The sequence below is a fragment of the Ips typographus genome, linkage group LG3 (genome assembly GCF_016097725.1).
Source record: "Ips typographus isolate SLU linkage group LG3, UJ_Ityp_2.0, whole genome shotgun sequence".
In the NCBI taxonomy this organism is placed as follows: Eukaryota; Metazoa; Arthropoda; class Insecta; order Coleoptera; family Curculionidae; genus Ips; species Ips typographus.
In genome coordinates, this window is record NC_138424.1 from 19,825,614 (window position 1) to 19,850,582 (window position 24,969).

The window sequence follows — 24,969 nt, forward strand, 5'->3', positions numbered from 1 at the left end:
TATCTGCTATCGGCAGTAATAAAAAAGTAACCAAAATCGGTCAATCTGTAAGTAAAAGCTCACATCTGATTAGAAAACATTGCCTCACGAGTCGCTTGTCAAATAATAATTGGAATAATCTATTTATTTTTGCGGTAAAAAATAATTCAGACAATTTAAAATTGAAGAAGTTGAAAACAAAGGAAATATGTCTAAAATCATCTTGAAAGGTACAGGGTGTCTCAGTAAGCAACTCTCGTAAACTAGGTATACATAGTAGGACTTTTTGCTATTTAACATTTGTTTCTCTCCCAAACTTTGTTTTTAAAGCAATAAAATATCTCGAAAACTGATTGTAGGCACTTCATTGTTGCGTCATTTTAAAGAGCATTTCCGGTCCTGTAGAGTGTCACAAAACAAAGTTTTTCGGTTTCTTGTAAAATTTCCGTGATTGTATCCGTTTCCGAGATATTTGACTTTTTCCGCCATGAGGTTTCAGCGTTTGTAAAAAGCTCAAAATGTTTGTTTTGAACTGCTCCCTCATGTCGTGCTAACCGTAACACCATTGAACATATACTGGGTGTTCAAAAAAGTTGACAGTTGTGACCGAGTTTGTCCGGTTTTAAGTGGGTGTAAACCTATCCACTGGGTAAAAAAGTTCTGAACATTCTTTTTTTGGAAAATGCATTGACATTTTAAAAATTTTGTATCTTTGTCATTTTTATGGTGTCAACGACCGTAAAAATCCTAAAATATTCGTTTTAAACTGCTCTTTTTCATCGTGCTAACCGCAATACGATTGGACAAATACACGATGTTCAAAAAACAAATTAAACAACAGTTAAATTTGAAACTAGTCCTGTGCCACTTGTGAGCCAGTTCGTCTGGTTTTAAATGGGTGTAAACCTGTCCATTGGTTGCATAAAGTTATTCTGAACATTTCTAGTCTTTTGTAAAATTTTAGTAACTGTAACTCTTTCCGAGATATTTGACTTTTTTACTTATTTTTTTTAAAATTGCATAAAAATTTTAAAAAATTTCGTATTTCCGCTATTTTTGGGATTTCAGCGACTGTAAAAATTTCAAAATGTTTGTTTTGACCTGTTCTTTCATGTCGTGCTAACCGTAACACAATTGAATATATACTGGGTGTTCAAAAAACAAAAAGAAGAACAGTGAAATTTGAAGCAAACGCTCTGCCAGTTGTGACTGCGTTTGTCCATTTTCAAGTGGGTGTAAACCTGTTCACTGGGTGCAAAAAGTTATTCTGAACATTTCTAGTCTTTTGTAAAATTTTAGTAACTGTAACTCTTTCCGAGATACTTGACTTTTTAACTGCTTTTTTTGGAAATTGCAGAAAAATTAAAAATTCAGCGACTGTAAAAATTTCAAAATGTTTGTTTTGACCTGTTCTTTCATGTCGTGCTAACCGTAACGCAATTCACCATATACTGGGTATTCAAGAAACCCACTGGGAAGAAGTCCACTGGGTGCAAAAAGTTATTCTGCACATTTTTGGTTTTTAGTAAAATTGCGGTAACTGTAACCGTTCCGAGATATTTGACTTTTTTTTTGGAAATTGAGTCAAAATTTTAAAAATTTTGTTTCTTCACCATTTTTGGGGTTTCAGTGACCGGAAAAAGCTCAAAATGTTTTTCTTGAACTGCTTTTTTACGTCGTTCTAACCACAACACGATTGAACATATACAGGACATTCGAAAAAGTAACAACAAAACTTCCGTAAATCTAGCTATTTTGCTTACTTTTTTTCAGGAATTGCATCAGAGTTTTAAAAATTTTGAAAAATTCTTCATATAGAATCAGCCAGGTCCAATTGGCAAATCTGTTCTCTAAACCGTTATGAACATAACGAACAGACAGTAGAAGTAAACCCAATAGGACAAAATTAGTTAGTAAGCAATTTACTCTTCCTAAGTTTCGGGAAAACAGTCTATTTTACGTAGCTAAGTAAGAAGAAAACTTCCACGATTAAGATGATTTACCTGTAACCAACAACCCGAAGTCCCTTAAGTGTACTTTAATTGTTTTCAGTCTTGAAAATGTGAAGGTAATCTACTTAAATGCGATGATGTTCGACGCAGTGAAAAATGCAGTTCTTTTTATATGGCTGCGACCAGTGGCGTACTCTACTCTTAAAGAAGGCGATAAGTGTTCGAACAATCAGTAAAAATGTTTACAAATATTTAATTGAACAAGACCGGTTATTGATTTTGCCACCCACACAAACACACGAGAAATTCTATTGTTTAGCCAACGCAATTGTCACGCCCTTTTAGATTTCTTGTATGAGATCATGCATTAGTGTCTAGTTTTATTTAGCAATATTTGGTAGTTTCAAGTGACGCTAATTATAATTCACAAGTGCTTTCACGAGTTTTGTAGTAAAATTTTAGTTAATTTGGTTAAACTAATGTTTGCGCAGAAGAATTCTCACAGTTGTGCTACTCCTCTGCTTTTGTGTTACAATTTACTTTAAGTCAGAAAAGTATTGAACGTACAATGTTATGGGCAGCTAAATTATTTACCATCTCTTTATATAGCAACGCAAACTAAATGAGTGAGGATTTCGAAATTGAAAGCAAAATACAAAGTGTCCCAATAAGCCGTAAACAAAATTTCACTATCATCAAAATAATAAATTTTAGTCTAATCTAGAATTTGCAAAAAAAGGCTAACTAATTGCTAGCTAAGAAAAAATCTGATTAAATTTTCGTAATTTTCACTTGTGAAAGTAAATTAGTTATGCTTTTGTATTTGTATTTTTATTGTTGTTTCAAATTTTGTATTTTTGCCACGAAAGCAATATTTTATTACAAATTTGTGTTTTCTATTACAAATTTTCAAATTCGTAAGATTTAAGATATAAAATATTGGAATATAATTTATCATTTTAATGCAATTCTAATGGCCTTTCGTTCTTAACATTAATATACTATTATACAAAAAAAATACAGCTTTCAAGATTTGCATGACTGGCGGCAAATACATTAATTTTCAGCCACCCTTTATAATTTAGAATCAATTCCTTTTAGTAATGATAATTCGGCAGTCATAATACACTGTGAATAAAATGCTTATTTTCTAAGATTTAAGATAACCGTCTCCCACGATTTTTTTGATTTAATATTATTTAAGAAGAACAACCAAGAAAAGCACAATTTTTATGTTTTTTTTATTTGGTTTTTAGCGGTTTTAACTTTGAAAATTGACCTAAAAACTCAAACTTTCTGATTTCCAAGATTACCGGCTTCAAAATTTACTTTGAAGCTTGAAGGCTGTCTTTTAAGTATTAAAACTGTCTTGCAATCTCTAATTTGACTTATGAAGTCAAAGTTATAATTTTTACCTTGATTTTCAACGGTTTCAACTTTGAAAACTGACCTAAAAACTCTTTGTCGTGACCTAAAAGCTGAAATTATAGTATACACGTGACGTGACAGGGATAATGCAGTTCTGAGCTTGCAACACTGTAAAAACTAGTTGACACCCGTCAAAGTCAGTCACGTGACCTTTAAAATGAAAGTAGTTTAATTGTTGAAATCTTAGTAAATGAAATTTAGACAGTTGCAAAAGTTGAAATTGTAAGAGACATGTCACGTGACTTTGATAATGCCATTTTTGAGCTTGCAACACTGTAAAGGCCAGTAGACAACTGTCAAAACCGTCACGTGACCAGAAAAATAGTTTGAATTGTAAAAATTTGCTAACTCTAATTTAGACAGTTGTAAATCATCACGTGACTTTGATTATGCAATTTTAAAAGCTTGCAACACTGAAAAAGCAAGTTGACACCTGTAAAAATAAGTCACGTGACTTTTAAAATGTAGCTGAATTGTTGAAATTGTAGCAAATTAAATTTAGACAGTTGGAAAATTTGAAATTGTAAGAGACATGTCACGTGACTTTGATAATGCAAATTCTGAACTTTCACGACTGTAAAGACCAGTTGACACCTGTCAAAATCAGTCATCACGTGACTTTTAAAACGCAGTTTAAAGGTTGAGTCTTGTTTAATTGTTTATTAACAGTGACGTAACCATTGCATTTAAAACCAAAAATACTGTAATAAAAGAAGTTTAATCTGGACAAAGTCTCGCCGTTAAACCATGATTTAACGCTATTCGTCGGTTAAAATTTAATTTGACGTAGTCCTTAGGTATTGACTTCAAGAATTTTGACAAATGTATAGGGTAACGTTGGAATAGTGGTACGATGGTGAAATCAGGCCTAAAACAGTCAAAATACCTCTTTAGTAGAATAGAGATTAGAGAGAGATTTAGTAGATCATTACTTTATTCCACTTGGTTTTGTATGAATATTAACAATTTTATAGACCTTTGGTATATTAACGATGTTAGATTGCAGTAAAACTATTATAATTCAACATTAGTTTTTAGTCTTGATAAATACATACATATGGTCGTAAATGAAAGTGCATTGTAACAACAGTCTGTTTAACAATTCTAGTGATTGCAGGGAATAAATCTTTGGATAAACATTTGTTGAAAATAACATATAATTACAAGAAGAAAGTACGTCATTAATCAAGTCATAAGTTAATTTAAGTGGCTTTGTTATAAAACTGAATGTTGCAAATCCAAATTATTTGTAATTATTAGTAGTCACTAAATAATTATTGAAATTTATGGGAAATTGGTTAAAATCTGATGCAACTGATTAATTCCAATCAATTTTGGTATATGGAATTCAGAACGTTGAACTTTGCAAAAAGTTAAAATTCCTCTACCAAACCATTTACATTATAACCTTTCGGGATGTTATTGCACTTTTGCGACTGGTTTCTCTCCCTTGCATTTATGACAAAAAAAAAACTGACAGAAGAATACAGACAGGTACTTATTCAGAAGCGGTCGACCTTATTGAACAAAATTCCCAAACTCGTCCGGATAAAATACCAAAGCTGATTCCACTTATCGGTTGATCGTATTTAGCATAAAACCTATTGACAGCACGTGATTAAAAAATACACACACTGTTTACATGAGATTTACGAAACAATGTTTGAAACCAATTAGTGGTGACTGCCATTGAACTAAAACTATTCATTCTTAACACTTAACCCAGTTTTGTGTTGGATAAACTCGTTTAATAGCAAGATCAAGTATTACAGGTGTTGCAAGATGATTTTTATTTTAGTTGTGATGGTTGTAAAATTTGAAAAATCTACTAAAAAAGTACATTTAAACAATAAACACAACAGAAATTAGACATTGCAATAAGAAATATAACCACACCAACAGCCATTCGAATGACTAAAACAACGGCCAAATACCAAAAAACCATGTTTTTTGTGCATCAATTACACTATCGCTAAAAATAGTACAAATCTCGAAATTACCTGGCTGGTATTCAGAATTTTCACAGCCCAAAAACAAGAAAGTACCTCAAGAAACGAGAAACAGGGATAAAAAAGGAGAAAAAGAACAATTAATAAAAAAAATAAACAAGAGAAGAGTTGAAAGATAGATATCAAATTTCTGTACTTCTTTGTACGAGTTATAGTACAAACTTCTAAAACTCTCTTGTTTTCCGTCTCTTTTTACTCGTGAATTGTTTTTTAAATTTTTCTTGTTTCCTTTCTCTGTTTAATTCTTTTTTTTTTCTCTTCTTTTGAGATGCTCTCAATATCTTGTTTCTTATTTTCTGGCACTAAAAGAATTTAATTCTTCTTTAAAATATATTTGGCTTCTAAATTCCACCATTCAGTCAGCTTTCAAAATTCTAGACAATTAGCTAGCTCAATCATTTTAACACAGGGTTTCGTTTTTCTTTTCTGATAATAAAAAAATTCTTTTTTAAAATATGTTTGGCCATAGAATTTAACCAGTCAGTCTTCTTTTAAAATTCCTGGGCAATTAGCCAGCTCAGTAATTTCCACACATTCTTCTCCTCTTCTTTTCTAACGTTAAAAGAACTTAATTATTCTTTAAAGTTTGTTTGCCTTTTCCAAATCCAAATAGTCATTTTCCAAAGTTTATGAACAATTAGCCAGCTTAATAATTTCCACATATTTTTCGGTTCTTCTTTACTGACGCGGACAGAATTTAATTCTTCTTTAAATTATATTTGGCTTCTAAAATCTATCAGTCAGTAGTCGTTCAAAATTTCTGAGCAGTTAGCCAGCTCAATAATTTCAACACAATCTTTCATTCTCCTTTTCTGACGCTAAAAGAACTTTATTTATTTTTAAAATGTGCTGCTTTTAAAATCATTGTTCCTTTTTTCTTTTCTGATGCTAAGAAAACTTAATTATCCTCTAAAATATTTTTGGCCTTTGAAATTAAACAGTCAGTCTTCTTTCACAATTTTTAGGCAATTAGCAGTTCAGTCATTTCCATACATTCTTCTACTTTTCTTTAATAAAACTAAAAGATCATAATTCTTAGTTTTTCAAAACCGATCAGTCAGTCTTCTTTGAAAATTTCTGAGCAAAATTTTCATAAATTTGTTCGCTCTTCTTTTCTAATGGTAAAATAAATTAATTCTTCCTTAAAATATGTTTAGTCTTAGAAATCAATTAGTCAGTTTTCGTTTTGCCACCTGTTAATCAGTCATATTTTAAAATTTATGAACAATTAGCCAACTCATTTTAACACATTGTTCCGTTTTTCTTTTCTAACGTTAAAATAATTCAATTCTTCTTTAAAATATGTTTGGATTGTCAGTTGTCTTTCACAATTTCTGGACAATTATCCAGCTCAATCATTTGAATACATTCTTCTGCTCTTCTTTTTACCAATCAGTCAGTCAAAAATCTTAAAATATAAGTGGCTTCTTCCGTTATTCTATATGCATTATTAAAATTTCAGTAAAATCTTCAAAAATTCTATTTTACATTATTATTGTTTGGATTTTGTGGTGCTTTATTTTGAAATGTATGAAATTACTTCAAGGAAGGTAAAATTATTATTATATTGAGAACATTTTGGAAAACAAGCAAGCACATCTAATTTTCTCAGTTAAACAGTTAAACATTTGTTTTGCTTTTTAATCTCCAAAATATGTTTTAGTAACATAACCCACATACGTACTTTTAACACACAAGAATTAGCATTAATTACTTTTAATTGCTAGACAGCATTTTATTAGATGCAGCTCCTATATTAGTAATATTATTGACATTAGCATTTACAGTTTTAGTTAACTGTTGCGTTATTAAAGTATTACATAATATCCCGTGCCTCTAGAACTACTGACGGTTTTTATTGCAAATAAATCAAATTCCTGTACATTTTTCTTGTTTCATTAACATATACGGTGTCGGGGTTTAATTGAAAGCTTATTAGTCACAAAATAATCAGTTGATTTAAATTATTGCATAAAGTGTATGTAGGGTATATAAATTCTTCCCGTCACGATTATGCATCAGAAACGTGACGGTTGTTTTGTTTATTATTAAGGCGATTTCAATACAATAACGTTTTAGTTACAGTTAGATTTACGCAAAATGCGTAATTTGTAATAAAAGGGATTGTAAATTGATTAATTTATGTCTATATAAGTATCACTGTTTAATAATATGCTTATATTACTTGCTAGTTTTGCATGGATAATTTCACCCATCACCTCCCTGTGAGTAATGGGTCATTACTCACTGGTTCAATCTACCCGCGGACACTACCGATATATAGCAAAAATCAAAGTACAATGGAGTGACGTAACAGCCTATAATAGAAACATACATATTTTGAATGTGTTTCTTCATTTAAAATATTTACTTTCCTGTAGCGCCGTACAAGTCCAGAGTGTTATTCCTAAACCTTGGTTCTCCTTTGTATTACATTATTACGTCATATTTTGACAGATGACATTTCTTCTTCTTTTTATCACGCCCTCTCCTGCCGAAGGTTGGAGTAGGCGGAGGTATTGCATTTTTCTTTCCTTGATGGTGATCAGTAGTTCTTTTTGTTTGTGGAGTACTTCATCGTTGGTGATCCTTTGTATCCATGAAATTCGCAGCATCCGTCTATACACGTACATTTCGAAAGCTTCTATTCTCTTTTCGGTCTGTGGATTTAGTGTCCAGCTTTCACACCCATAGAGTGAGAACAGAGAAGACGTAGCATCTGATCATTCGAGTTCTGAGTTCCAAACTGAGGTCTAGTCGTGTAAAAAATTATTTCATACTTATGAAGATTTCTCTGGCTTGCTCAATCCTTTTGAATGCGCCCCTCAGATGACATTTGGCTGTCAGTTATAGCTCTGTTTTCTGTTCTGTTCTAAACCGAGAAACTATCAAATTCAATCCCATTGAGGTACACAAAACAACGAAACATACTTAAAAAGTAACAAAATCAGTTTGACGTTGATTGAATGCATTTTATTCCATCATCAGTACAGAGTTAGTTTTAGTCTATTTTTATGTATGACAACCGTCAAAATCCTCTCCATAAAGCTCTTAAATTAAAATCCAGTAAAATCAGTATAAGCAGTACTATAAAAATAACACACATAAACTCACTCATTCTGATGACAGTCTCACTCAGGAGCTATATTGAAGTCATATAAACATAAGACCACAAATGCTTTTTATAGACACAGGGTGTCAAATTTTCAATTTTTTCCGGTCTTCCTTTAACAAAACTAAATGCAATTTTTCAGATATTTTTTGAGGAGGATTTAGGGGTGGGATCAAAGGATAGCCCTTGAACCTCGATACTGTAATGATTTTTTTGTGTTTGAAAATTTTGCTAATATCACTGAGTCTTTGTTGGAAAAAAGTCTCATCCATTACAGAAAAATGTCTTTCAAGGATGGTTTTTAACTAGTTTTTAATGAGATTCTTTTTCTACAACTTGTAGCTTTTACACGCGACGAATATCTGCATAATTAAATCAGCATATCTGTCCAATTGATCTGTTCCACACAATTAAACAAGTAGTGTCTATTGCATTGTATTCTCCCTTCGAATACCCCCCATTCAATCTGCAGATCGTTTGAAAGCCGATCTAATTATGTCAGTGGAACTAACAAAGTCGTGACAAAAAAATTTAAATGCCTTGCAAGTTGAGTTCCTCAAAAAATTGCATTTACTAGACAATTCGTCATTATATTTGGGAAATCAAATTTATGTTAATTATTTGCAATCCTGAAGGTGAAAATGATGACCTTAATAAAGTGGGTCAAAACGGAAAACAAAAGGTCCGCAGGTTATTGTTATAGCTAATTGACTGTTGGTATTTGCATTATGGCAGTGAATCATTTTTATTCTTTATTTTAGGGGAAAGTAAACCTATTTTTAATGTTACGGTCTAAGTTTACTAATAAACATTTATTTAAGACGTTAGCTGTAGCGTGGTAAGTAATGACCAAACAATATTAAATAAATAGATGTTTAAATGTCGATCACATATTATGTTTATGGTGTAAGAATTGTCACGACAATGGCTTAAGCAATATTTAATTAACTGTTTTCAACAAAAAAGTGTTTGTATTTGTGTTTTAGTAAACTATTATTTATTGTTGTGATTGACTGTGTGTGTGAGTAATAATTAATACCAAGTAGTTTGAGACTATACACATCGTCATAGCCATTTTAGAGAAGGTCCTTAGGTTGTCCATTCAGGTATTTATGAAAATGTTCGACTGTTTTCACTATAACTAATAGCTCCTTTCTGGTTACACAATAATTTCTCTCTGGTTTTGATAATGCTTTACTGAAGTAGGCTATCACTCGTTCCTCGCCATTTTGTTTTTGAGACAAGACTTTCCCTACCAGTGTTACCAGCATCTGCATCCTCAATAAATTCTTGTTTCTCCATGACTTCTTGTCTTATTAGGATCCATTCGAAAGGCTGGTTATTCTCCATCAATTTACGTAAGGGTCCTGCATTATCAGAAAATCCACGAACAAACTTGCTGGAATACGAGCACCATCCCAAAAAGCTGCTTAGTTCATGCTTGTTCCAGTTTTACTCACCCTCCTTCTGGAAAAAACTGCATCCTCAGAACTTATTGAAGATTTCCTCGATGTTTTGTAGATGGTCTTCAAATGTTTTCTCCATAATGATGATATCATCTAAGTAGAACAAGGCAGGCTTTCCAGGTCAATCTTCGGAATACAGTCTCTTTGAGACTTTCAAAAGGCATAACATTAAAATGACACAACCCATTTCCAGTTGAGAAGGTTTTCTCTTTGCCCCGTTGGTCCACCTCCACTTGCCAATATCTATTTTTTAAGTCCAAGCTAGAAAACCATTTTGCATTAGCCAGAGTATCAATGGTGTCATCTATTCTTGGTAAAGGGTAATTGTCCTGGACTAAGACATTCAGTCTTCTGTAATTCAACCAAAAGCCCCATTGTTCTAAGTAACAAGTACCACAGGAGAACTCCTCGGGCTAGTGGATGACTCGATGACGCTTCGAGTTGCCATATTTTGTATCAAATTCTGCACTTCTGTTTGTTAGCCGATGGGGTTCTTCTGAAACTCTGCTTGATTGGCAACTGGTCATCAGTTTAAATTTTATGTCCCATCAAATGAGTTTTTCCTAAATCTGTTTCCACTAAAGCAAACACTAGAAGAATGTGAGAAGCAGAAGACCAAATTTTCGTGTTCTTCTCTCACTAGGTACATCAAACAATGAGGAAGGTCACTATCGATGTTTGGTCTCGCTTTGTCCACTCTTCTGTAGTTACCATTATTACTGGCTCAAATTTGGCTATGACGTCGTCTTTCTCTTTAAGTTAGTTAGCCACCTTCACAAAAGGTTGGTCGTCCTTCTGTTGAACTAGGGTTCAATCCACGAGCACAAGTTAATTTGAATCGATTTCTCAATCCAAGTGTACTTTTATGATGATTTCTGTTCTTGCTGGTAAGTTGATATCCTTAAGCACTGCAACTTTCGTGTGTTCGAATCCTATTCGGATGACGTTATAACAATCTTATTTTGCTCACTCATGATCACGCTGTTTTCCATCTGTAGTACTTCACTATGTCCGGTCTTACGATAGCAGTGCCAACAACCATTATTTGGCATTCTCGTCCGCATACCTTACCGGTCACTATCAAGCTTGTGTTGTCATGCTGAAGTCGACCTACTTTAATGATCCTTAGTGGGGCTTGACAGTGTTGTCTGACAAGGTAAGAAGAAGTAAAAACTGGCTACACATAGATTTCCTGGCTCTTTTGCCCGCAGTTCCAGCATTCCAAGATTCTTGTAACAAGCTTTGTTTGAGAGGTACCATTGTCTTGCTTTCTCCTGCTCCACATTTCCATTCATTTTTTTTCGAAAGGTCTCTAATTGGCGATTTAAGCCTGACTGGGTGATTCAGTTCAGCAGTTCTTCTTAAATGCAGTTGAATCTGTATCTGTAGAGTAGGGAGGATGAGTGTAGACCCACAGCACTTAGGCCACATGTGCCTCATTGTACATCCTCCCGAGTTGTCCCCTAGTGACCTGTCCATCTCCCTGCCTTTCCCAGGAAGGTGGACAGGTCACTAGTGGACATCTCTTTTATGTCGGCAGGTGTATGCCAAGACTCACCGAACACACACTCTCTTATTGACGATAACTCCGGACACTCGCATAAGACATGCCCGACAGTTTCATCTTCCTGTTCACACATCCTGCATAGAGGTGTATCCACTAACCCCATAGTATGGAGGTGTTTCCTTAGTCATCGCCAAATATTTCTTCGGCGCCAGCTTCCCAGGGTCACCCAGGGTGATCCTGGCAAGACTGCATCCTTTGATTCCATCCCATCTCTTTTTTTTAAATTTTTAGTCCTTGCAGTTGAATAAGCCAGACAAACAAATGGGCAATGTCAGCTTCGTACTGTTGCAAAGTTTATTGGCTTGTCTGGCTTCTGTTCTCTTGTAAACTTGCTCCAGGTGCTTGTTTCCAAGCCTCATTTCTAAGTTCTGGTTCAAGTTGTGGTTCGATACTTTCTCTCTTAGTGATATAACCAAGGCGGTGGTTTTGTCACTCCAATGTCCAATTGTTCGCCTCAGCAGCAGCCTCAGATTGTTTCCTATGAATCTGCCTTACCGTCTAATACTGGAGGTTTAATATTTCCACAGGCATTTGAACTCCCAACTATTGTTGGTTTTAATGACATTTCCTGTAATTTATCAACTTCCTTCTGTAAGTTCTGCACAGTTTCTTAGGCCGCATTCGTGTTCACACTCCATGGAGCAAGCAGAGCGTTTTTGTTCCATCTCTTCTAATTTTGTTTCAAATTGATCTTGCTTGATCTGGTTTGCTTTAATCACCTCCAACTTGCTCTCCTGGATAGCTTGCATTCCTCCTACTGGTCTTGACTTACTTGGCTTGCTTTTATCTCTCCAAACTTACGGTTTTGACTTACTGTATTTGCTTTCATTTCTTCCATCATTTATGATTTGATATCCTTCATCATCGCCATAAGTTGTTTCACGTCGTCCTTTATTTTTGCTCTTTGCGGTCACAAGTCCAAAAGTCCTTCTCTCTCAGGAACTTCATCATTGTTTTACATGTCGCACCTTATTGTAACTTATTATAATACTTGCTTACAGCAAGTTTACGACTTTTCATTCTAATCAAATAAACTACAATGTCAATTTCATTTTGTACAGTTGTTATAGAGTCAATATATTTAAAGTCTATTCATGTAGTTTATGTCTACCTGTTATACTTACTTATTAACAAATGCATATGTGTCCACAGACACAACAGATTATTCTAAATAAATGTAAAGAATGCATTAGAGTGGCTTTGACATTTTCTTATGTCCTATAATGTAATTTATAGTTATTGCCTATTTGCAATTTATATAGTAATTTAGTATTTACATGTATACATCGGTTAAATGATTTGAGAAAACATAAAACAGGTAAATTTTGGAAACATTTAGCACCAAACAAATATCACATTTGCGTTGAAAAGAGAAATTTAATTTCTAAATTAATTGTCCGCTTATGAGCACATCAGAATATTCAAATGAGTTTCTGGTTGTATAACGGTAAAGAATTTCAACTTTCTTTATGAATTCCGAGGTATTCAGAAATTTCAATTATGTTTGTAACTAAAAAAAAAATAAAACCAACTACACTGGTTAAGGTGGGTCAACATTGTTCAGGATAATTACAGAAGACTCACCTGACTGGTCCCTAAATCCAGCAGTACCAAATTTATTAGCTTGGGCCACCTTGTGAATTAGTAAAGCGACCACTAAAATCATGTTGGAACCTTTCAAGGTAACTTTTGTTTTTGTCGTCCCGGTCATTATAAATAGTTTAAACAAAACGCGTTTCGCGCACTTAAATTGTTTCAAATCGGATTTGTTTACAAGCGGCCGGATAGCATTGGCGTCCGTGAAAATGGGTTCTTAATCGGATACTGAAACAGAAAACCGTGAATAGCGAAAGCGACGGCGGTGTTCGATTAATTGAAGCTAGGAACCGCGATGGTACCCAACGGCCAGCGGCAATGGTACACATCCGCGCTTTCGTTTTTTTCGTCGCTCTATTGCAGCATCCCATATAGTAAATGTAATTTCCGGAGGTGTTGTTAATGATGCTTATAGTATTATTGCGTAAAAGTAAAATTCGATAGAGTTAAGTCGGATTGGAATTTTTAAATGGTGAGGCACCACCTTCAGCAACTAATTAAGTAAATGAAGAATTCTACCTAGCGCTCCAGTTTTAAGTTACAATAATTCACTATTCGCCAGCCCTTCAAAAAATAATGAAAAATAAACGAAAAATATAACTGACTTCATCAGTTAGTCTATGCCATTTTTACAGGGTGAGGAAGTAAGCACTATCCTTTTTGAAGACGTTTCATAAGGAGGTAATTTATGGGCAGTTGATTGTAAATTAAACACGTAGACAATGACAAAGAAAAGGTATACAATTAGCGTTAATTGAAAAAATTAATTAAAATAGGTAAATACAAAATTAATACTTGCAAATGTTGCGGCATAATAACAGGAAATTATACTAACAGAGAGCTCACTTTTACTTGCTTAGTCTATTCTTCTATGTTACTGTTTGTCAAGCCATCCAGGAACAGTATTACCAAGACCAAATAGTTAATGGCGGTATATAATCAATCGACACGTTTCAAAATCGTCTCGTTTCGAAAACTGTGATTCTTGCAGATTCTAGGCCAATTTTGACATTAGTGACATTTATCACGTGGTTCTACGGGATAATTTAGCCAGGCAGTCACGTGGCCCACTTAGAGTAAGAAAGTGTTTTAAGCGCATTTTTAGGATCCTCATTAAATTTCCTATTCAATAACCTAAAAAACCATTACAAAATTTAGTAGTCAGGAAGAAAAGCGGAGTCAAAGTTTGAGCTGCCAGAAACACAGTTTGAACGAACAGTCAAAAACAAAATCGCTGGTAAAACCCTCTTGGAATAAGGAAATGACTGTTTTAAGCAAATTTTTGGAATCCTCATTAAATTTTCTGTTAATAACGTGAAAAGACACTACAAAATTTGGTACAGTCAGGGAGAAAAGCTGTATCAAAATTTGAAGTGTCAGAAACACAGTTTGAAATGACAGTCAGGTACAAAATTGCTTGTAAAACCCACTTGAAGTAAGAAAATTTCTGTTTTAAGCACATTTTTTAAATCCTCATTAAATTTCCTATCTAATTACCTGAAAAAAACAGCACAAATCTTTGTACTCTCAGGGAGAAAAGCAGTGTCAAAGTTTGAACTACCAGAAACAGAGTTCGAAAGGATAGTCAGGAACAAAATCGCCTGGAAAACCCATTTGGGGTAAGAAAATAAGTGTTTTAAGCACATTTTTTGAATCCTCATTAAATTTCTTATTCCGTAGCTTCAAAAATAGTTCAAAATTTAATACATTCAGGGAGAAAAGCGATGTTAAAATTTGAACTGCCAGAAACATAGTTCGAAAGGACAGTCAAAGACAAAATCGCTAGTAAAACCCATTTAGAGTGAGAATATGACTGCTTTAAGCACATTTTTAGAATCCTCATTAAATTTCCTATCTAATAATCTGAAAAAAACAATACAAAATGTGGTACACTCAGTGAGAAAAGCGGTATCAGACTTTGAACTACAAAAAACACAGTTTTAACTGTGAGAAACACAGTTTGAAAGAACAGTCAAAAACCAAATCGCTGGTAAAACCCTATTGGAATAAGGAAATGACTATTTTAAGCACATTTTTGGAATCCTCATTAATGTTCTGTTAATAACGAAAACAGACACTACAAAATTTGGTACAGTCAGGAAGAAAAGCGGAGTCAAAGTTTGAGCTGCCAGAAACACAGTTTGAACAAACAGTCAAAAACAAAATCGCTGGTAAAACCCTATTGGAATAAAAAAATGACTGTTTTAAGCAAATTTTTGGAATCCTCATTAAATTTCCTGCATTAAATTGATAACGTGAAAAGACACTACAATATTTGGTACAGTCAGGGAGAAAAGCTGTATCAAAATTTGAAGTGTCAGAAACACAGTTTGAAATGACAGTCAGGTACAAAATTGCTTGTAAAACCCACTTGAAGTAAGAAAATTTCTGTTTTAAGCACATTTTTTGAATCCTCATTAAATTTCCTATCTAATTACCTGAAAAAAACAGTACAAAATTTTGTACTCTCAGGGAGAAAAGCAGTGTCAAAGTCTGAACTACCAGAAACAGAGTTCGAAAGGATAGTCAGGAACAAAATCGCCTGGAAAACCCATTTGGGGTAAGAAAATAAGTGTTTTAAGCACATTTTTTGAATCCTCATTAAATTTCCTATTCCGTAGCTTCAAAAATAGTTCAAAATTTAATACAGTCAGGGAAAAAAGCGATGTTAAAATTTGAACTGCCAGAAACATAGTTCGAAAGGACAGTTAAAGACAAAACCGCTAGTAAAACACATTTAGAGTGAGAATATGACTGCTTTAATCACATTTTTAGAATCCACATTAAATTACCTATCTAATAATCTGAAAAAAACAATACAAAATGTGGTACACTCAGTGAGAAAAGCGGTGTCAGACTTTGAACTACAAAAAACACAGTTTTAACTGTGAGAAATACAGTTTGAAAGAACAGTCAAAAACCAAATCGCTGGTAAAACCCTCTTGGAATAAGGAAATGACTGTTTTAAGCACATTTTTGGAATCCTCATTAATTTTCTGTTAATAACGTGAAAAGACACTACAAAATTTGGTACAGTTAGGAAGAAAAGCGGAGTCAAAGTTTGAGCTGACAGAAACACAGTTTGAAATGACAGTCAGGTACAAAATTGCTTGTAAAACCCACTTGAAGTAAGAAAATTTCTGTTTTAAGCACATTTTTTGAATCCTCATTAAATTTCTTATTCCGTAGCTTCAAAAATAGTTCAAAATTTACTACAGTCAGGGAAAAAAGCGATGTTAAAATTTGAACTGCCAGAAACATAGTTCGAAAGGACAGTCAAAGACAAAATCGCTAGTAAAACCCATTTAGAGTGAGAATATGACTGCTTTAAGCACATTTTTAGAATCCTCATTAAATTTCCTATCTAATAATCTGAAAAAAACAATACAAAATCTGGTACACTCAGTGAGAAAAGCGGTGTCAGACTTGGAACTACAAAAAACACAGTTTTTACTGTGAGAAACACAGTTTGAAAGAACAGTCAAAAACCAAATCGCTGGTAAAACCCTATTGGAATAAGGAAATGACTGTTTTAAGCACATTTTTTGAATCGTCATTAAATTACCTATCTAATAACCTGAAAAACACCGCAAAATAAAACATATGGAATTGAAAATTTGCAGAATATAAAATGTTTTACAACCCACATAATGGCAATGTTATTAAAAACGATAGATTATATTTTAAAAAAACAGTAGGAGAACCACAAAAACGGTAAATCTGGCAATATTGGCTATTGTTGTTCTTTTCCTGATTCTTTATTTTTTTATTATCAAGGAAATGACGTTTCGAATTTTTCAAATAGATTGTCTTTGGAGGGCTTAATTAACAGCTACGGATTCAGACAACAAATCAAGACTCATCCGACAACGACGAAACCTCCTTTTAGTTTTAAATACCAATCCATCAAATAACAATTCAACTTGTAAATTTTTATTAAATTGGGTACAACTTATTCGACAATTATTTTTTGGAATACACTTTAGTGACCAAGTAGTTATTAGTTTTACTTTATAAAGCTCTACATGTGCAGCATTTCCATCAACATGGCGGGTGGTTTAAAATCTGGACCAATCACAAACTACGAACAGTGCTGTTGAATTAAGCAAATACTGCACATGTGGACTTACCATAACAGAATGACAGTTACGTGACAGTGACAGTTGTAGTTGGACAACATCATGACTCTACCGCCATCTATTCTGGCGGGACTTTTTCGAGACATTCCATAAAATTGTCACAACTTCTGGTTGATAACGGGATTAGTTGACGCCGCTGCGTTTCCGTACACATTCGCCTCCAACCACACGTTTTTCCTCCAAAGAGGACAACTCCAGACGCCTCTGGCTTGCGTCCTGACCTGCGCCTTTTCGCTTTTAAGCGCATCCCGACCAGAAATAGGCCACCGTTCCTTTAGTCAGCAAAGCACGGGAACAAGCGACGGGAACGTTTACATAAGTCGGGCAATCGGGAAACGTTCACCGGGAGAGGAAGGAGAGGAATCAATCCAGGCGGGCCCGTCGAGGTGCCGATAATTGACCGTCGTCGGATTGAAAAAAAAAGAAAATAATGCCGATCCGTCGATCGTCGTTTGGTGGGCGGCGAATTGCCGCCACGGAAATGCAACTCGGAAAAGTGGCCTAATAATAGATTCGATTGGTGCTGCTGATAGTGGGAACAGTTTTTGGTAAGATATTTTCGTACACCTAATTGGTCGCCTCGCGGTTTGTTAACCGTACCGGCTTGTTGCTATTGGTCAAAAATTCGAGGTTAATAACTTTGCATAATTAACTTGTTTAACGGCTAAATTAAGACACTTTTCTAATCTATTTTAATCCACCAACAGAATTTGCATACTCCCCCATTTCAGGTACTAAATTAAATTTTAAAAATAGCACTTTTGAACCACCCTCCGTACACAATCCAGTGGCACAGTCAGTTTTTTCATGCCAAAATAGTTGGTTTCCTAACAAGTGCGGAAAGTGATACTTTGTCGTAAAGTCGAGTGCGGGGAAGACACTTTCCGCACGTGATAGAAGCATCATTTGTTCTACGAGCGTAAAAACAATGATGATGAAAATAAATGATATATTCATATTAAAAAAATGAATAAAACTTTTAAAAAATGTCTATTTTTAAACATTTACTACGATGTAATTATGTCTATAGTTATTCCTACAAATAACTGAAATATGAAGTTAAGTTGCAATGAGTAACAGATATAGACCCAATAACCAATTACTAACTAAGTAACTAACGACTAAAAAACTAATTTTGAAATTAATGTTAGAAAATAATTAAAAATTAAATAAAGAAAAAGAAATGAAACTTTGACTCCAAAGTTGGAGTGTGTGTCTCCAAAGTGTGTCCAGAATAAGGAGGGCCACTATGGGGATCTTGAAAACAGTTAAAGATACAGACTTTTATTTTTTTTTGGCATCAATAAAATGATAGAAAACATTTTTGAGATATTTTGTAAAAAGTGAATTTTTTGATTTTTTTGTAATGTTAATATTAGACCAAAACTATAATGACACTTCTCTACAGCAATTTTTAAATCTCTTTAAAGTGGCCTTAACAGTTCTACATTCCGACGTTTTTGCGGAATCATCATCAACCTCATTTTTTTTTTAAATGCGGTCTCGTGCGGGAAAGTACTACTTTCTGCACTGGTTAGATAACTATTACATTTTTTGTACGACAGAAAATAATACATTTTTAATTTTTTAAAGTATTTTTTTCATTATTCTGTACGCTGATACGTACTTGAGGAAAAGTTACTATAGTTACTAGTATTTAGAAATTTCTGTGGAAGACAAACCTAAAAGCACTATTTTACCAGAGAACCAACAAATTACTAGTACCTACTGAATTAAAAACTGTGATTGACGAAAACAAAATGTTTTCATTAGAAACGATGGTATCTGTATTAAAATGTATCCAGGCGAATTGTGAGAGAGACGTATTCTGGATGCCTATTAGCCGAATTGGAAAAGAGACTATGAATGCCTATTTTACGACACAAGGCACCTGAATCAGTACATTTTTCACTATCGTGATTGGAAGAATGTTCATTTTCAGTTATTTCCTGGAAAACCGATGTTTCCCAACAAAATGATTATGGCTGTGAATAGAGGGTTTCCATGATTCTTTTTTACTTCGTATTTAAGAACACACACAAGAATTTTTTTAGATTTTAAAAATATAATTCAATCTGAAAAAAGTATAAAATAGTATTGTAAAACTACATTTGGTTTAAAAAGCCCGCCAGACTGACGTAATGAGCTATTGACCAATAATAAAGAAATTATTGGTCCATTAATTAGGATCGTTTTGAGTGTACCAAAAAGACCTCTAAATAATGCATACTGAGAACTTTCTGAAAAGTTCCAGAATTCTCTACATCTGTCTTAAACATTCCCAGAACTGTCTTAAATTGCCAGAGGCCTCTGCGACCATTATTTAAGTTCCATAGAGCTCTAAATGCTATTGGATACCTTCTGGAAGGAGGCCAGAAGCCTCTACAAGTGTGTTACATCTTACCAGAACTGTTTTAAATTGTCAGAGGTCTCTAGAACCATTTTGAAAGTTTCCTAGACCTCTAAATGCAATTGAGCACTTTCTTAAAAGAACCAGAGGACTCTAACTCTCTTAAAATCTTCCCAGACATATTTTAAATGATCAGAGGCCTCTAGGATTGTTTTAAATCTTCTCCTCCTTAAATCCTCTAAATGGTTCTGAGAACTTTCTGAAAAGTTCTAGAGCCCTCTACAACTGTCTTAAACCGTCCCAAAACTGTTTTAAATTGTCAGAGGTCTCTAGAACCATTTTGAAAGTTCCATAGACCTCTAAATGCAATTGAGCACGTTCTAAAAAGAACCAGAGAACTCTACAAGTGTGTTAAACCTTTCCAGACATATTTTAAATGATCAGAGGCCTCCAGGATTGATTTAAATGTTCCAGAGACCTCAAAATGCTGCTGAGAACTTTCTGAAAAGTTCTAGAGCCCTCTACAACTGTCTTAAACCGTCCCAGAGCTGTTTTAAATTGTCAGAGGTCTCTAGAACCATTTTGAAAGTTCCATAGACTTCTAAATGCAATTGAGAACCTTCTTAAAAGAACCAGAGGACTCTAACTGTCTTAAAACCTTCCCAGACATATTTTAAATGACCAGAGGCTCTAGGATTGTTTTAAATGTTCCAGAGACCTTAAATGCTACTGAGAACTTTCTGAAAAGTTCTAGAGCCCTCTACAACTGTCTTAAACCTTCCCAGAACTGTTTTAAATTGTCAGAGGTCTCTAGAACCATTTTGAAAGTTCCATAGACCTCTAAATGCAATTGAGCACGTTCTAAAAAGAACCAGAGAACTCTACAAGTGTATTAAACCTTTTCAGATTTATTTGAAATAGTTAGAGGCTCTTAGGATTGTTTTAAATGTTCCAGAGACCTTAAATGATACTGAGGACTTTCTGAAAAGTTCTAGAGCCCTCTACAACTGTCTTAAACCGTCCCAGAACTGTTTTAAATTGTCAGAGGTCTCTAGAACCATTTTGAAAGTTCCATAGACCTCTAAATGCAATTGAGCACCTTCTAAAAAGAATCAGAGGATTCTACAAGTGTGTTAAACCTTTCCAGACATATTTTAAATGATCAGAGGCCTCTAGGATTGATTTAAATGTTCCAGAGACCTCAAAATGCTACTGAGAACTTTCTGAAAAGTTCTAAAGCCCTCTACAACTGTCTTAAACCGTCCCAGAACTGTTTTAAATTGTCAGAGGCCTCTAGAACCATTTTGAAACTTCCATAGACCTCTAAATGCAATTGAGCACCTTCTAAAAAGAATCAGAGGATTCTACAAGTGTGTTAAACCTTTCCAGACATATTTTAAATGATCAGAGGCCTCTAGGATTGATTTAAATGTTCCAGAGACCTCAAAATGCTACTGAGAACTTTCTGAAAAGTTCTAGAGCCCTCTACAACTGTCTTAAACCGTCCCAGAACTGTTTTAAATTGTCAGAGGTCTCTAGAACCATTTTGAAAGTTCCATAGACCTCTAAATGCAATTGAGCACCTTCTAAAAAGAATCAGAGGATTCTACAAGTGTGTTAAACCTTTCCAGACATATTTTAAATGATCAGAGGCCTCTAGGATTGATTTAAATGTTCCAGAGACCTCAAAATGCTACTGAGAACTTTCTGAAAAGTTCTAGAGCCCTCTACAACTGTCTTAAACCGTCCCAGAACTGTTTTAAATTGTCAGAGGTCTCTAGAACCATTTTGAAAGTTCCATAGACCTCTAAATGCAATTGAGCACGTTCTAAAAAGAACCAGAGAACTCTACAAGTGTATTAAACCTTTTCAGATTTATTTGAAATAGTTAGAGGCTCTTAGGATTGATTTAAATGTTCCAGAGACCTCAAAATGCTACTGAGAACTTTCTGAAAAGTTCTAGAGCCCTCTACAACTGTCTTAAACCGTCCCAGAACTGTTTTAAATTGTCAGAGGTCTCTAGAACCATTTTGAAAGTTCCATAGACCTCTAAATGCAATTGAGCACCTTCTAAAAAGAATCAGAGGATTCTACAAGTGTGTTAAACCTTTCCAGACATATTTTAAATGATCAGAGGCCTCTAGGATTGATTTAAATGTTCCAGAGACCTCAAAATGCTACTGAGAACTTTCTGAAAAGTTCTAGAGCCCTCTACAACTGTCTTAAACCGTCCCAGAACTGTTTTAAATTGTCAGAGGTCTCTAGAACCATTTTGAAAGTTCCATAGACCTCTAAATGCAATTGAGCACGTTCTAAAAAGAACCAGAGAACTCTACAAGTGTATTAAACCTTTTCAGATTTATTTGAAATAGTTAGAGGCTCTTAGGATTGATTTAAATGTTCCAGAGACCTCAAAATGCTACTGAGAACTTTCTGAAAAGTTCTAGAGCCCTCTACAACTGTCTTAAACCGTCCCAGAACTGTTTTAAATTGTCAGAGGTCTCTAGAACCATTTTGAAAGTTCCATAGACCTCTAAATGCAATTGAGCACCTTCTAAAAAGAATCAGAGGATTCTACAAGTGTGTTAAACCTTTCCAGACATATTTTAAATGATCAGAGGCCTCTAGGATTGATTTAAATGTTCCAGAGACCTCAAAATGCTACTGAGAACTTTCTGAAAAGTTCTAAAGCCCTCTACAACTGTCTTAAACCGTCCCAGAACTGTTTTAAATTGTCAGAGGCCTCTAGAACCATTTTGAAAGTTCCATAGACCTCTAAATGCAATTGAGCACCTTCTAAAAAGAATCAGAGGATTCTGCAAGTGTGTTAAACCTTTCCAGACATATTTTAAATGACCAGAGGCTCTAGGATTGATTTAAATGTTCCAGAGACCTCAAAATGCTACTGAGAACTTTCTGAAAAGTTCTAAAGCCCTCTACAACTGTCTTAAACCGTCCCAGAACTGTTTTAAATTGTCAGAGGCCTCTAGAACCATTTTGAAAGTTCCATAGACCTCTAAATGCAATGGAGCACCTTCTAAAAAGAATCAGAGGATTCTACAAGTGTGTTAAACCTTTCCAGACATATTTTAAATGATCAGAGGCCTCTAGGATTGATTTAAATGTTCCAGAGACCTCAAAATGCTACTGAGAACTTTCTGAAAAGTTCTAGAGCCCTCTACAACTGTCTTAAACCGTCCCAGAACTGTTTTAAATTGTCAGAGGTCTCTAGAACCATTTTGAAAGTTCCATAGACCTCTAAATGCAATTGAGCACCTTCTAAAAAGAATCAGAGGATTCTACAAGTGTGTTAAACCTTTCCAGACATATTTTAAATGATCAGAGGCCTCTAGGATTGATTTAAATGTTCCAGAGACCTCAAAATGCTACTGAGAACTTTCTGAAAAGTTCTAAAGCCCTCTACAACTGTCTTAAACCGTCCCAGAACTGTTTTAAATTGTCAGAGGCCTCTAGAACCATTTTGAAAGTTCCATAGACCTCTAAATGCAATTGAGCACCTTCTAAAAAGAATCAGAGGATTCTGCAAGTGTGTTAAACCTTTCCAGACATATTTTAAATGACCAGAGGCTCTAGGATTGATTTAAATGTTCCAGAGACCTCAAAATGCTACTGAGAACTTTCTGAAAAGTTCTAAAGCCCTCTACAACTGTCTTAAACCGTCCCAGAACTGTTTTAAATTGTCAGAGGCCTCTAGAACCATTTTGAAAGTTCCATAGACCTCTAAATGCAATGGAGCACCTTCTAAAAAGAATCAGAGGATTCTACAAGTGTGTTAAACCTTTCCAGACATATTTTAAATGATCAGAGGCCTCTAGGATTGATTTAAATGTTCCAGAGACCTCAAAATGCTACTGAGAACTTTCTGAAAAGTTCTAAAGCCCTCTACAACTGTCTTAAACCGTCCCAGAACTGTTTTAAATTGTCAGAGGCCTCTAGAACCATTTTGAAAGTTCCATAGACCTCTAAATGCAATGGAGCACCTTCTAAAAAGAATCAGAGGATTCTACAAGTGTGTTAAACCTTTCCAGACATATTTTAAATGATCAGAGGCCTCTAGGATTGATTTAAATGTTCCAGAGACCTCAAAATGCTACTGAGAACTTTCTGAAAAGTTCTAGAGCCCTCTACAACTGTCTTAAACCGTCCCAGAACTGTTTTAAATTGTCAGAGGTCTCTAGAACCATTTTGAAAGTTCCATAGACCTCTAAATGCAATTGAGCACGTTCTAAAAAGAACCAGAGAACTCTACAAGTGTATTAAACCTTTTCAGATTTATTTGAAATAGTTAGAGGCTCTTAGGATTGATTTAAATGTTCCAGAGACCTCAAAATGCTACTGAGAACTTTCTGAAAAGTTCTAGAGCCCTCTACAACTGTCTTAAACCGTCCCAGAACTGTTTTAAATTGTCAGAGGTCTCTAGAACCATTTTGAAAGTTCCATAGACCTCTAAATGCAATTGAGCACCTTCTAAAAAGAATCAGAGGATTCTACAAGTGTGTTAAACCTTTCCAGACATATTTTAAATGACCAGAGGCTCTAGGATTGATTTAAATGTTCCAGAGACCTCAAAATGCTACTGAGAACTTTCTGAAAAGTTCTAAAGCCCTCTACAACTGTCTTAAACCGTCCCAGAACTGTTTTAAATTGTCAGAGGCCTCTAGAACAATTTTGAAAGTTCGATAGACCTCTAAATGCAATTGAGCACGTTCTAAAAAGAACCAGAGAACTCTACAAGTGTATTAAACCTTTTCAGATTTATTTGAAATAGTTAGAGGCTCTTAGGATTGTTTTAAATGTTCCAGAGGCCTTAAATGATACTGAGGACTTTCTGAAAAGTTCTAGAGCCCTCTACAACTGTCTTAAACCGTCCCAGAACTGTTTTAAATTGTCAGAGGTCTCTAGAACCATTTTGAAAGTTCCATAGACCTCTAAATGCAATTGAGCACCTTCTAAAAAGAATCAGAGGATTCTACAAGTGTGTTAAACCTTTCCAGACATATTTTAAATGATCAGAGGCCTCTAGGATTGATTTAAATGTTCCAGAGACCTCAAAATGCTACTGAGAACTTTCTGAAAAGTTCTAGAGCCCTCTACAACTGTCTTAAACCGTCCCAGAACTGTTTTAAATTGTCAGAGGCCTCTAGAACCATTTTGAAAGTTCCATAGACCTCTAAATGCAATGGAGCACCTTCTAAAAAGAATCAGAGGATTCTACAAGTGTGTTAAACCTTTCCAGACATATTTTAAATGATCAGAGGCCTCTAGGATTGATTTAAATGTTCCAGAGACCTCAAAATGCTACTGAGAACTTTCTGAAAAGTTCTAGAGCCCTCTACAACTGTCTTAAACC

At 34.5% G+C, this 24,969-nt stretch overlaps 2 protein-coding genes across 2 annotated transcripts in view; one reads left to right on the forward strand and one right to left on the reverse strand.

Annotated features, from left to right (window-relative positions):
* Nucleotides 1-13,408, reverse strand: part of tfc (Brevican core protein triforce) — a 38,512-nt gene extending 25,104 nt beyond the window's left edge. Inside the window, exon 1 of the mRNA XM_081975106.1 lies at nucleotides 13,098-13,408. Coding sequence (XP_081831232.1) covers nucleotides 13,098-13,224 — 127 coding nt within the window. The 5' untranslated portion in view covers nucleotides 13,225-13,408. The remainder of the gene's footprint in view (nucleotides 1-13,097) is intronic.
* A 3,940-nt stretch (nucleotides 13,409-17,348) lies between these two features.
* The window catches only part of LOC145726089 (protein FAM135A), a 63,388-nt gene continuing 55,767 nt past the window's right edge, over nucleotides 17,349-24,969 (forward strand). Inside the window, exon 1 of the mRNA XM_081975033.1 lies at nucleotides 17,349-17,796. The gene's annotated coding sequence lies outside the window, so the exon portion shown is untranslated. The remainder of the gene's footprint in view (nucleotides 17,797-24,969) is intronic.